At 37.7% G+C, this 14449-nt stretch overlaps 1 protein-coding gene across 1 annotated transcript in view; it reads right to left on the reverse strand.

Moving 5' to 3' along the window:
* Positions 1–14449, reverse strand: part of LOC124551145 (peroxidase-like) — a 200029-nt gene that overhangs the window by 21604 nt on the left and 163976 nt on the right. The window contains exon 9 of the mRNA XM_047126109.1: positions 1328–1475. Coding sequence (XP_046982065.1) covers positions 1328–1475 — 148 coding nt within the window. The remainder of the gene's footprint in view (positions 1–1327; positions 1476–14449) is intronic.

The following is a 14449-nucleotide window of genomic DNA, read 5'->3' on the forward strand; positions in this document are numbered from 1 at the left end:
AGCACTACTCAAACACCTGACAAGTCATGCATGTTTCTGAAATGCTTGTACTGAGCTCTTGGGCCATTACTATCTGCCCTTGGTCAAACTCAGATAGATCACACACCCTCTTCATTCTACACAAGGACAGCACACTCACTGATACTGTGTGTGTGTGTGTGTGTGTGTGTGTGTGTGTGTGTGTGTGTGTGTGTGTGTGTGTGTGTGTGTGGGCGCGCGCGCGCACGCGCATGCGCCCGCGCGCATATGACTACCAGTTATTCCTCGCCATGTGATGCTGCTAGCATGTTGGATGATTTTGTTTCGATAGTAGGCTGGTGATCATAGTGTTCTGGCTGATCAGTGTGTAGCATGGTCTGCACATATAACTTACTTATATCAACTTTCCTTCAGCTAGTTAGCTCCTGAAAGTTATCGGCAGTAGCAGGAAGCAGTCAATAAGTGTAAAAACACTTTATTATACCTGCCAACATGTGTTCATGACTAGCTCAATTATTATACATGTACTTGTAGATTCCATCACTAATGACAGCATAGAAACACTGCAGCAGAGTTACGTGTTAAATATTACTTGAATTACAGTGTTTAAGAATAAAAAGCTGGAATGTGCTGTTGTCACAAAATAATACCTGAGTCTCAAAGTAATCCAGTTTTATAACATGATATAATTTGTAACGCACAAGTTTCAGAGCTTAGACATTTAGTACTATTTTCATGAACACTGTTTTTGCTTATTAGAGTCATAATAGTCACTAATAACCAAAGTAAATGTGTGAAAAATACATAGCAAATAAATGTATTATAAAACTGCTGCTTCTGTGCTTAGCTGATTAACAGTTTCCTAAAGCATGCTCAAGGGTATATGGCACAGATAATCTGTTTTGGATATTTTTGTGCAATGAATACCTAATGTCCAAGTGTAGAATGGCACCAGTAAATGTTTTCCATTTGATATTAATGAAATGTAAAATTTAAAGTAAACCAACCTGCCGGCCTTTTACTGAAATGAAATTTTTTATTGAGTTAGAAGATTTGTAATATATGATTTCCAACCTAAGGTCTTATTGGTATCAATGCCCAGAGACTTTGAACATTCTTATTACCATATAAATCAATTTTTATTTTGATTTAAGAACTTATTTATAACTTCTATCTTTTTAATTAAAAAAAAAATTCTCTCAAGTTTTATTGGATTTATGTGGTTTGGAACCAGTGGTATAGAAAGTGTCTATAAATGTTGACACAAAGATGACTAACATCTTATTTTTTTTTTTAACATTTAATGGCACATATGCAAAAAGAAAATATACGACTGACCATAACTTACCGCATGTTACCTTGAACGATTCCATGGAACATTCGGTAAACTGCTTCTGTAAATTCTGTAAGTGTAGCTGGATTTGTAGAGGCATTGTAACAATAACTGAAGCCTGTTTCCCTTGACGTGATATTATATTTTGCCAACCAGTCCTCACCTGTAATCAGGTCAGGTCCGTTTGTGGTCAGGGAACATATCATCACATTGTAACACAAATAGGTGAGATGGTTCCTTACAACCAACAATAATGGTGACAAAGTTGTGATTTTAAGTTTATACATAATGTTTATGATGTTTTCAAGTTACGTCATAGATGGCGGTGTCGGTAAGTTGATGAGGGAGGCAGGGGAAAGTGGTGGGGTAAAGAAGTAGCTTACCATCTAATAAAAGCTCCCTCTGAAGGTTGGCATAGTTGCTGTGTTATGTATTTCAAAGTTGCACCAGCTCAAAGATAAAATTTCTCAGCTTAACAGATAAAGGCAGCTTTTTAGGTAAAACATGGAATTTATTTTATGCTTTTTATGCAACATATGTTTGGTAAGGAGACACCATACCTGATATGATTTAAGGTAGGTATCCCACACACCCATCAACAGCTGCCACAACTTCTTTGTTGGACTGAAAACATTTTCTTCCAATCCAGAAATTTCTTTAAATGTTGATATGGATGGAAGTGTCTGACAGTACCAAGACTGGTAAACAGTTTGGAGTTTAATATGATTTTCAACTAAAATCCTTCATATACCCCAACTCCATATTTGTATCAAGAGCACTGTCCCGAAGAGGAATAATTTTTCTCTATTCGTTACCCACACCTGTTTCTTGTTCATTCATTCATTCATTCATCCATCCATGCATTCATCCATTCATTCATCAATCCATCCATGCGTCATTTCTGGAGAACCCAGAATGAAGGAGTGTGGTCAGAAACACAGAACAAGTAGAGTTATAAATTGACAGTAAACTGCACTAAGCAAGGTAATTAATCAAAACTTTTATACCCTAACTTCCTTGTGTGAAGCGGTATACTAACAACATATTATGATTAGAGCTAATCCACTCATAGGGAAAATTATGGTAATTCCTAGTACATTGTTGTGTGTGTGTGTGTGTGTGTGTGTGTGTGTGTTTGTGTGTGTGTGTGTGTGTGTTTGGTTGAATACAGAACAGCACAATTCAATTTGTCAGCAATCTGGGGGTGTAGAGTGTGTGAAATGAAGTACACATAGTTGTTAGTTCTGGCACCAGCAATGGCTTCAACCTGTCGAGGCATCAAGTCTTAGAATTTACCATTGATGACATGATATATCCCATAAATAAAACTTTAGCAGCAATATGAGTTCAGCCCTTTTGCAGGAAGGAATATCTTTTCATCTCTAGCCACCTGGAGTTTCACTGTGAATGATTGTACTATGTGTGCATGATCTTTCTGTATGCTCCATTATCAGCAATGAATTCATGTTTACTGCTCTAAGGCCTGTGTTACACTATCATATTTCTTTGTTAAAGCTGATATGTCAAATATTTATGTCAAAGACATTTATGGTGCAAAAGGGAACTTCGTCAAATTGCACCTGTCACCAAATAAAGATGATCAAATCTAGGGCCTTGCTGTAGATTTGATCATAAAAGTCACTTGTCTTCTGTTCACTGCAATGTGAAATGTTACCACTTGGAGTGCTAGTATTGCTGCAGTGTTCTGTCACTGGTAATGTGTTTGTAAACATGGCTGCGAAGTTTAATTTGTCTGTGCTGTCAACTACAAAATTAATAGAAATGTATAAAGCTGATGAGGCACTTTACAATGTGAGGCACCTTGAGTACAGAAATAGATTAAGAAGACTGGATAGCTACAAAAGAGTTGCGGAGGTCATTAGCCATGAGATGCGGCCTGGGTGCATCACTGATGACATGGCCTCTGCTCAAGCTACTCTCACAAGAAAGCAAAAGTATGTATCAACATACTTATTTCATTTATATATATAATTTTTTTCTGAGCTCTCCAGGCCTCTTAATCTGTTTTTGTACTCAGGATGCCTCACATTGTAAAGCACTTTATCAGATTTATACATTTCTATTAATTTAGTAGTTGTGGGAGAGAAAATGTAATTATTACTTTGATCTACAATAAAAATAGTTTTTAATGCACATGAAGTGTATTGGACATTTATTTACTATCAGATATTGTCCTTTAGTGCTTTATAAATAGCTTAACAGATTTCAGGTATTATTTTAGTTAACGTGCACTGTGGTATTCGAGTGTTGTACTGTAAGTTAGAGTAACTCTCTCCTACAGCAAGAAATCGGAGTGTTACTATGAGCCTGTCTTCTGCAGATGTAGCAGTTCTCAAGTTAGTATCATGCTTTGTGATATGACGAGACACTTTACTGGGCAAGTACTGAAATGTATGCTCCTCCATCCTTAAGTAATTTATGTAAGACTTGACATCCTCCACTTGGAGCTCACGTAACAACTTTTGCTGAACACTTTTATCATCTCGTTGTAAAACTTGTGGCTTCACCCGAGTATGTTTTTTTCCCCCTGCTTCTCTTCCAAATGCGCACACAGTGCAGTTGCATTACATGCAACTGCTGTGCATAATAAGTTGTTGTTGTCAGCCATCTTGAACTTTGATGAAAAATATGAAGGTGTGTAATACCCCTTTATAGTACCATGTAAAATATCTTTGTCAAAGAAATATGATAGTGTAATACCAGCCTAACTAACATCCTGATTCCTTCTGCATGCCTCCTGCACCAGAATTCCTACAGAGGTGACTCCGCAATAAATAGCAGCATCTATTTCAATGTAACAAGTGTATTTAGTGATAAAATGTTGGCTTCGACAGTGGAGTTGCAGTCTTTCTGAACAACTTAGACAGAATGTTGACTTCAAGGGCTCATGTAATGTTTTCTTCCACCCTGACCAAAAATGGTTCAAATGGCTCTGAGCACTATGGGACTTAACTTCTGAGGTCATCAATCCCCAAGATCTTAGAACTACTTAAACCTAACTAACCTAAGGACATCACCCACACCCATGCCTGAGGCAGGATTCGAACCTGCGACCTTAGTAGTTGCATGGTTCTGGACTGAAGCACCTAGAACCGCTCGGCCACCACCCTGACCAACCTATGGTTGGTGTGAAACATGAAAGTGATGTTCTACTGCATGTTAATGACAACAGCAACAATATTGGACGTGTGTATGAACAATGTGTGGTGTATTTCGACCTCCTTGGTGATCACATCAACAATAGAGTATCTGGACAACCAGTTCATGTGTCTGTGATGACATCTCATGTGATTCTACAGGTGCATCTGTGTCAGGAATGATCAAGACAAATCTGTTCATAATTTAGTGCAAGGCCCAGCTGGTTACACAATGTGAGAAGGCTCTCAGTTTTCGATCTGCGCCATGCTCAGTCTGTGGGATCTTGTCCACCGTCAACCTTATACCAAATGTTCCAGCACATTCCCAACAGGACATCTGTGGAGCACATATACAATAACGTTCTCAACTTAAACTGCCAACCTTCAAACTAAACACTCACCAACAGGGTTCACAGCCATTGAATTCGTACTATACAGTTCTGGAATCGGCAAGGATACGTCCGAATTTGTGGCCCTAGTAAGCGGCATAGGTCATTACATCCACATAATTAGTCAAATTGGAATAACTCCACTTGCAGCATTTTCATCTCTGCTTATTAATAATTTTCCTTCTCAGTAATTGTACTAATTATCATACTGTTATGTGTACTGTACATATATGGCATGTATCAAAATGCTTGAAAAGCTGAATTAGAATTTGATCCACCAAAATTAATTACACAATAATTTGCTTTCAGCGTACTGAGTCCAACAATATAACCAGTTTTCACTTAAGGCATATTAATCAGAAATTATTGGTAATGGAACTTCGTACTATCATACAACTTTGCCTACATCATATGAGCTAAAACATATTTGCAAAAGGAGTAAGACCATTTATTATAAAAACTGGCATCCCAACTTCACAGTATTATATTTAATTTTGCATGAAAGTAATTAACATTTGAGATAATTAACACTGAAAATACCACATTGTTATAATTTCTATTACCGATTTTATCTTCTGGCTTGTTAGATTTTGGAGTTTAACAACACACTTTTGGTGCTCTATCTCACTAATTAATTAAGACACTAATTATGATTTTAAATAATTTATCATTACGTAAAATAATTAATATGGCACCAGAACTCAGGAGCCAGGTAATCTCACCGCAGAGGCATAAAGAGATTCCATAAACTTTTCTTAGTTTCTAGAAAAAATTTATCAATGCCTATAGCACATCCCGAATAGCAATATTGTAAGTAGCTATTTATGAAATGACTGAATAACATCCAAAACAACAATTTATTCACATGCCAGCTTATAAACAGCTGAACATAACTCAAAGAGAGAATAACCACATAATCCTGATCATGTTAACACACATGTAACACCTATGCTCTCAGTTTTGCTCTCACTACAGCTATGTCCATGTTGTTTATGAAAATATGTGTAATACTCATAAAAAATCATTAATATGGGTGCCTAAAACTTTTGGGTGATTTCTGTAACTCAAATCTACAGACAAAGGTAGTGACTCAACTGTGATGTGATCGGTAGGAAGCATCACCCATCATTCTCACATGAATGAAGTGTTATTGAACATTGTGACTCTTAATTAATAAGTGGATTAAGTGGGTCATTGCATTGTACTCTCATCCGATAGACTTATGCAAGACAACATTGACTGTGAACTGTGACTTTTTGTGTAAATATGGACAGTGCTTTGTGCCACATTTAATTACTTTGTTCAGTTACTTGTTAGGACTCTCCTTGGTTACTGAACAGTGTTTCATTAATGCGTATTTTAATAAGTTTGCAATTTGTATGAATATTCATACTACTGTACCTCTTAGTTATTTTTGAGTTCCAACCTGATAGTAGGCACTACCAATAATCCAAACAATACACTTTTGAAGCTAACATAATGTGTAGAAAATATTCCTGGCACATCATGTCAGTCACAGCCACAAGGAGACACTGAGACTTGAGCGTATCCATACACCCCTGAGAGCATCACAAGCAATCTCTTTGGGGGTGTGATAACTTCAGCTGGCAATGATTACCCCACCAACAGTCAAAAATAACATACCTCACGGGAGTGAGGGGGCACAGCTGTTGCTGTGCCGGTTCCGCTCACGTATCGCCGACTGAGCACCTGACAGCTCTGTGCTGCACAACCACCCAAACGCACAACAAAACCACCTACAGCTCGAGCAGTGGGCCAAAACTGCTTTCCCCATCTATTACTCGACCACAGCATTGTTGCACCTGGGAGTGAGGGTGCTTCCGTCGTGAGTTTTTGTCATCATATTTCGTGAGTAAATGCTGAAGCACTTGATAGTATATGCACAACTGTCTTGAAATCATTCACAGCACCATGTGTTTTCCTTTTTCACCATGGTACTTGTTTACTGTAAAGCCATTGCATGTTTCCAGTAATAGCCACTGAAGACCATGTGCAATAATATCATGGTGAGGTAATACAAGAGGTGGTGGTGGTACAATGATGCAAGAAATAAATACTTCCTTATAGACACTGCCTCTGGAGTGAGTGTCATTCCACAAATGGAATGTTTTATGGCTGTCATCCAGATGCTCACACTAATCGACATTCATATCATGCAATTTGGAACTGTCACATGCACTGTGCACCTAAACTTGCATTATAAGGCAGTTTGTGATCACAGAAATTCACAAACTGATCTCAAGTGTGAATTTTCTCTGCCAATTTCACCTCTCATTTGACTCAACACCAAGGATCCTGAGGCAAATCAGCAGGGATCCTCGGGCAAATTCCACCAGAACCCTCATGTGCAGCTCCAGAGAATACTATTCCAGTACAACCACTTTTAATCCCTATTTATGGCATTCACTTGGAACTATTTAATGGCAGTCAGGTTTTGGAGTCAGAACTACAAGTGATGACAAAGAGTTATGAAGAAGAAAAAAGCAGAAGGTCAAGCAAGCTACACAATGAGAATTGAGGCCTGCAAGCTTGGGTATGTTTCTTTAGCAGAGAACTGGTTGCTGCACAATATTATCTGAGGCAGTTGAAGCAGGAACAGCACTACTGTCTACAAATTCCTGGCATGAAGGAGACAGCACAACTGTGATATCAACAGGTGAAACGTTTGATCTATAAATAGTCATCAGACATGACAGAGCACAAAATTAATTTTATTGTTTTCAGTGACTTTATGTAACAGATTCATAATTGACTTCAAATTTACAGAAAACTTTAACCCAAAAATTTAAGTGTTAGTAGTGAATGTGACTTTTCACAACAAATGTCATATTCATACTTTCAGGTTCAGAACACTTCTTATATGTATCCTCAGAAAGTTTGTTATGAATAAAAGTCAATGACAATTAATGAAATTTGAATTTTTTTAAGTTTTTTATGATGGTCATGAAGTACCACTCCCCTGACTACACACATTACAGAAAATGCCTTGGTAATGCTAAGGATATACTAAAAGATACTTCCAGGTTCTTGACCTTACTTATAAATCAATTCCTATTTTTAAAAAAATACATTGTCAATGAAAGTTAACAACAGTTAGTGGAATCTGCTTTTATTTACTTTTTTGTGGGTCTAAGGTAATAACCCCCCCTCTCTTCCCTTGTCAGTACTTGTTATGGAAAATGCATTGGTATTGCTAAGGTTAACACCATGCCAGGCCATCCATATTTGTACAGTGTGTAAAAGATACACTTAGCACAGACACTTGTACAGAAGTCAACACACAAGAAGAGAGAGAAGCCAATGAACACCTCATCCATCATCACCATAAGCGACCCTTTCGATGTCAGAAATCAAGAACTTCAACACTGACTGGCTGTTTCAGTAAAGCTGTATCTGATGACCCCTCCCACTCTACCATAGCCAGTATCACTGGGACTAAAGAAGGCATGGCAAGCACCATCACTGTGCTTCTTCCTTGTGAGATGGTCCAGCTGTGTCTTCGTGTCCTGCCTTGCAGCTGGTCACTGCGTTCCCGATCACTTGCAAGTGCGCGCAGAACACGTGGGTGCCCGGGACCTCTGTTGTCCTCCTCCCGACAGTGTGGCAGTGGGGGTGCTTAGTGGGGGCCTCACCAATGATGACATGAAATATTGTATAAATAAAACTCTTTGACAGCAATATGAGTTCAGCCCTCCCAGAGGTAGGAATATCTTTGTGGCTAGTTGCTCAGAGTTTGCTACAAATGATCGTATTGTGTGAATACATTCTTTGTCTATTCACCAACATTCATGTCTGCTGCAATAACCAGCATCCTATTTCATTCTGCATGCACCCTGCACTGAAATTCCTACAGGCACATCATTCGGTGCTGAATCAATTCTATGCCAGAGGTCCTAACCATAGTGTCTGGTTCAGCAGGTCTAGAGAATGTGCTGGTTAGAGGAATGGGTGGTCACCATTTATATTAAGGATGGTCAGGACAGCACAGTCTAAATGCTGTCTCACATTACCTTTTTGAAAGATAACATCACAGAGACTTTGAAAATATGGCACAGTCAGTGGTCTTAAAATACCAATAATGACTGTTGTGCAAATTACTAGTTTTGTGATGTAGAGCTGATCATTTTGTACACAAAATAGCACCCTGTTCCATTATCTAAGCCAACCACCTTGCTGCAGTGGTAATACCGGTTCCTGTCAGATCACCGAAGTTAAGCACTATTGGGCTGGGCCTGCACTTGGATGGGTGACCATCCGGTCTGCTGAGTGCTGTTGGCAAGCAGGGGTGCACTCAGCCCATGTGAGGCAAACTGGGGAGCTACTTAATTGAGAAGTAGTGGCTCTACTATCGTAAACTGTCATACAACCGGGAGAGTGGTGTGCTGATCAGATGCCCCTACATATCCACACCCTGTGACACCTGGGGGCTGAGGATGACACGGCGGTCGGTCAGTACCATTCGGCCTTCATGGCCTGTTCAGGGAGAGTTTAGTTTTAATACCATCATGTAAGTCCATGTATGAATGGTCAATGCATTCTGGCAACATTCCTTCTCACTTCACACTGATATACATCTATTGCGGTGCTTTATGCGGATTGATGAGGCTGTAAATACTGTGATAATGATAACCACAACACACAGTTCAGTTAAAGAGGAATGGACATCACTATAAAGGGCAATCACAGAAGTTGGAGAGACAGATGTAGATACCAGGAAGGTATCTGCAAAGAAATCTTAGGTAATAGAAGAAATTCTTCAACTGTTCAGTGAAAGGAGGAAGCACAAAAATTTTCAGCAGGGAAGCAAAGACAAAATGGCTGAAAAAAAGGTGTGAAGAAATTGAAACATAAACGGTTTTCAGACACATTGATTCAATGTATAGATAATTGAAAATAATCTTTGGTGAAATTAAAAACAAAGGTATCAACATTAAGTATGGAAGAATAATATCAATGTTAAATGCAGAGGAGAGAGTGGGTAAGTGTAAAGAGCACACTGAAGGTCTCTACAAGAGAGAGGAGCTGTCTGATGACATGATAGAAGAAGAAATTGGAGTCAGTATGGAAGATAAAGGGAATCCAGTATTAGAGTGAGAGTATAACAGAGCTTTGGAAGCCTTGCATTCAAATAAGGTGGAAGGCATAGATAACATTTCCCCAGAAAATCGAAAATATTTTTGGGATCTTCAAGTTGGTTAGTAGAATCTATGAGGCTGGAGACATCACAGAGGCCTTTCAGAAGAACATGAAACTCACATTACCAAAGATATCAAGGGCTGATAAAAGTCAGAAATGTTGCACAATCAGCTCAACAGCTCATGTATCCCAGTTGGTGATAAGAATATAATGAAATGGAATCAAAAAGAAAGTTGAGGATCTATTAGATGAAGATAAGTTTGGCTTTAGGAAAGGAAAAAGGCACCAGAAGAGGCAGTTCTGATGTTGTGTGTGATAATGGAGCCAAGACTTAAGAAAAATGTAGGCATCCTCATAGAAATTGTGAAACTAAAAAAAAGTGTTGGATACTGTAAAACAGTGGAAGATATTCAAAATTCTCAGAGAAATAGTTGTAAGTTACAGGTAGGAGACATGACATACAGTATGAACACAAACAAAAAGACAAAAATAAGAATGGGAAACAAAGGACAAAGTGTTCTGATTAGAAAGGTATAAGACTACATCCCTGTAATCTTTCACTCCTGCTTTTCATTCTATGCACCAAAGAACCAGTGATCAAAATAAAAGAAAGGTCCAGCTGTGGTACATATATGTGACTACTCACTGTAGGTTTAAAATATTTTTTCATCACTCCTTCTCTTTCCTCCAACAATTCTTCAATTACATTAACATTATTTTGAAATTTTAGCAACATAGAATCACTATTACATGTATATATGCAATCTGAAGCGACAAATGAAGGTGGGGATTCAAACCCACGTCTCGTGCTCACTAGTCAGAAGTGTTAACCATGATGCCACCCTGATACATTGGCTTTGCACAACTGCATGGACTGCCCCATCATACTTCCCACTTCAGTCTGCCTAATGGGTTTGAATCACAGCCTTGGTACAAATTTTCATTTGTCACCTCAGTCTGCATATATGCATCACAGGTATTTGAGGCTTGAAAAGGTATCGGGAACCATATAGTTCATAACATTTTACAATCATATGATTCATCTCTACTTGCTAGGGACTGAGCTGTACCCAAAAAGCCTTGGAGTTTTCCCTTGTGTTGCAGTTGTGATTGTGTAATGTTTTATTTGAATATTCTTTATTTTGTGTATTATTTTTCCATTTGTATCCTGTCTTGTTAAATTCCTGGTCCTATTTTCTCTTTCTGTATTGTGGTTAGAGCTGTCTTATGTTTTGCTTGGTCACTCATAACTAGGCCTATTTCCATTTTTCCATCTGTGAGGTAATTTGTCCGCTGTGTGTATTTGTTAAAAATATTCTAATAATTTTATCATCATTTCCTAACTGTTGCCAAGGAGCTTCTCCTTTACTGTCCAAGGTTGTCTACCAGTAACAGCTTCTAATAAACTTTCTTCTCTGATTGGGTATTCTAAATATTTTGCTTTAAATGCCATTCAGCATAATCCCTATAGCCACTCCAGTTACTATTATAGTATATCTTAGAACCAAGTAATTCTGATTATAATTTCTTCTGTGCTCATTCACTCCAGTGCATGGATTTAAACATTGCCTCAAAATAATTGTAATTTGTGAAGTCTCGTAATTGTAGCATACCCTGTTATGCTGCATCCCAATTAAGGTGGCTTACAACAAAATGGTTTTCTTTTGGTCTCACCATACCTCTAGTAACATCTGTTTAAATGCCCCAAGAAACAATACCAGTTTACATTTCCTGATGAAGTGAAAGTTGGAAATCTGTGATTTATTCCTTTGCAACATACAGCATTGCAGCTGTTGTATTGTAACTTATATTTAACTAATCCTTTAATTCTTTTTGTATGTGTCTTCTTGTGCATCCATAGTTTACATGATTATTATTTGATAAGTCTTGTGTATTATACATTTACTTCACAGGATATCATATCTTAAAGGTACAGCACCTTCCAGATTTTAATACAGTGGACACTACTAGGAAGTTTGTTGTGAAGCATCAACTGCATCCCATCATCTATCAATATCACACACACTCTGTCTGCTGCTGCTATGTGTCTTCTACATGACCTTGCAGTTATTACATGCTGTGTGATGACTGCTACAGTGTGTCTGGTTGTGTAATATGAAAACTGCTTATTTCAAGTTATGGGTTCTCAATCATTGTTAAATTTGGTAGACCATGGCGACTGCCAACTCTGTCACCTCATTCTCAAACCATTCTTGTCACACCCTGAGATTATTTGATAACGTTTTAGTGCATGCAAAACTCATGCATTACTTTCAGCATGCATATTTTGGTTGAATTTTGCTTGAGAACAATTTTGATTTTCTTCAAAGTGTTGAAAATCTTCTTGACATTTAATATTTACTGTCTAAAGTTGTTGGATAATGTTTAATAATGTGTTTATCTCCTTGCTGATTCACTTGACTACAGCTTGTGGAACAATATTGTCAAAAAAAAAAAGCCACATTTATTTCTTCTCTGCAGAGAATAATAAATATTTAAAAATTGCATTTAGCTCAAATATACAGCACTGAATAAATTTTTGATGTAATAAATAAATATTTACAGTGCTTCCATAAATGTTACTTCTTTTGTGATGTAAGTATTAGATACACATTAAAAAACGCCATAAATGTCAGTTTCTCAATAAAGGTTTGATCTTGATTTGTATTTTTCACTCAAAGCTATCGTAAAGAATACAGTTAATTTCATTGTGTACTGATGCCTAGGCTTGTTCACTGTACAACAGCTCTTGTATACATAATGATTTGGTACAGTAATGTATGGAAAGGTCTGGCTGAGAATTATGAATTATTTAGGAGTAATGAAGAAAACTTGCCAAAAGGCAGGAGTCCTGCATCTTCGATAGATACACAGACAAAAGTTACAGAGTTCAGCTAGCTTTCAGAATGTACTTCTTTTTTTCGAGCTTATAGGGAAAAGCATGCAAACACACACTGGTGTGTGCATGCAAGTTTGTGTATCCATGCGCATGCGTATGTGCGTGCATGTGTGTGTGTGTGTGTGTGTGTGTGTGTGTGTGTGTGTGTGTGTGTGTTTAAAATCATGTTTTTCCTGCAAACTTGAAAAATGAATGCTTTCTGAAAGCTAACTAAGCTCAGTGCCTTTTGTTTGTGTACCTATTGACACAGTGCTTCTGCCTTTTGGCAAGTCATCTCTTTTATTCCTAAATATTTCATAATGACATAGTACACCAACTTATCTATACTTCTGATACCTGAATGTCATTTCTGATTAGTTCGGAACAGTTTTAATATGGGTTTGGCTAAGATTAAGGGTTAAACTTTAGACTGTGAACTAGGTACAATCCCATACCATTATTCTTGTGGCCGTGTCTGGTCAACTTCTGACTGGGTCCTTTATCAGTATATTTGCATCATCAGCAAATATGGCAGTTTTTGAAGAGTTCTACATTCTCCCTACAGTTCATTTCTGTAGACTAAGAACAGGAGCAGGTCTATTACTGAACCTTGAGTCTCACCATATTTAATGTTTCCATATTCTGAATTTATTCCATTTTTGGTAAATCACTTGCTTATGTGACCCTCTGTTTTCAGTTGTTAAATAAGCATCCATAAATGCAAAGGGAAGATCTTTAATGACATACCATTCTATTTTTCCTAGTGAAATGATCTACATCAAGAATTTTGCAGAATCAAAGATAAATCAAAGTGGATAACTGTTCTAGTATAGCTGACTTGATGAGATGATACACTGCTTCCTCATTTGAGACTCCTCTACAGCAAACAAACTGAGCGTTTTTAAAGATTATTTTCAGAAAGATAGTGCAGTATTCCTTTCAGAAAGATAGTGCAGTATTCTATCATCAGCTACCTTCTCAGAAATGTTGAGAATATGGGTAAGATAAAGTCAATTAACTACACTTTTATAAATTGATGTTACTATTGATTGCTTCAGTCTTTCAGGAAATACCTTGGCTCATGAACTAGCTGCAAAGGCAACTCAAAGATGGCCCTACCAAGCAAGCACTGAAGTGTAGTGCTTAGACTGAAATACTGCCATAGCCAGAAAATGTACTACTTTTCAATGACCTAATGATTTTTATGGTCTCTCTAACACATGATTTCTCAAAACCTGTGTGGTGTTGGAGTCTGTAATACCAGTATAAGTAAATCTAATGGATCTACCTTTCATGGATCATTTTGTCCCTGTGTTTTCAGTGACTGTTTGGAAGAATCATCCAGTATCAATCTTTTGTCATCTGTAGTATGTAGATTGGTTGTATGTAGCTTCCCCTGTTAGTCTATCCCGTAAAACTCCCTCCATCACTGAACAGCTGCTGCAACCTACATCCATTTGGACCTGCTTACTGCATTCATCATTTTGTATTGCTCTACAATTTTTATTCCACGTATTTCATTATCAAACTGAAAAATCCATGATGACTCAGAATG

Source organism: Schistocerca americana, chromosome 9, assembly GCF_021461395.2.
Source record: "Schistocerca americana isolate TAMUIC-IGC-003095 chromosome 9, iqSchAmer2.1, whole genome shotgun sequence".
Taxonomy (NCBI): domain Eukaryota; kingdom Metazoa; phylum Arthropoda; class Insecta; order Orthoptera; family Acrididae; genus Schistocerca; species Schistocerca americana.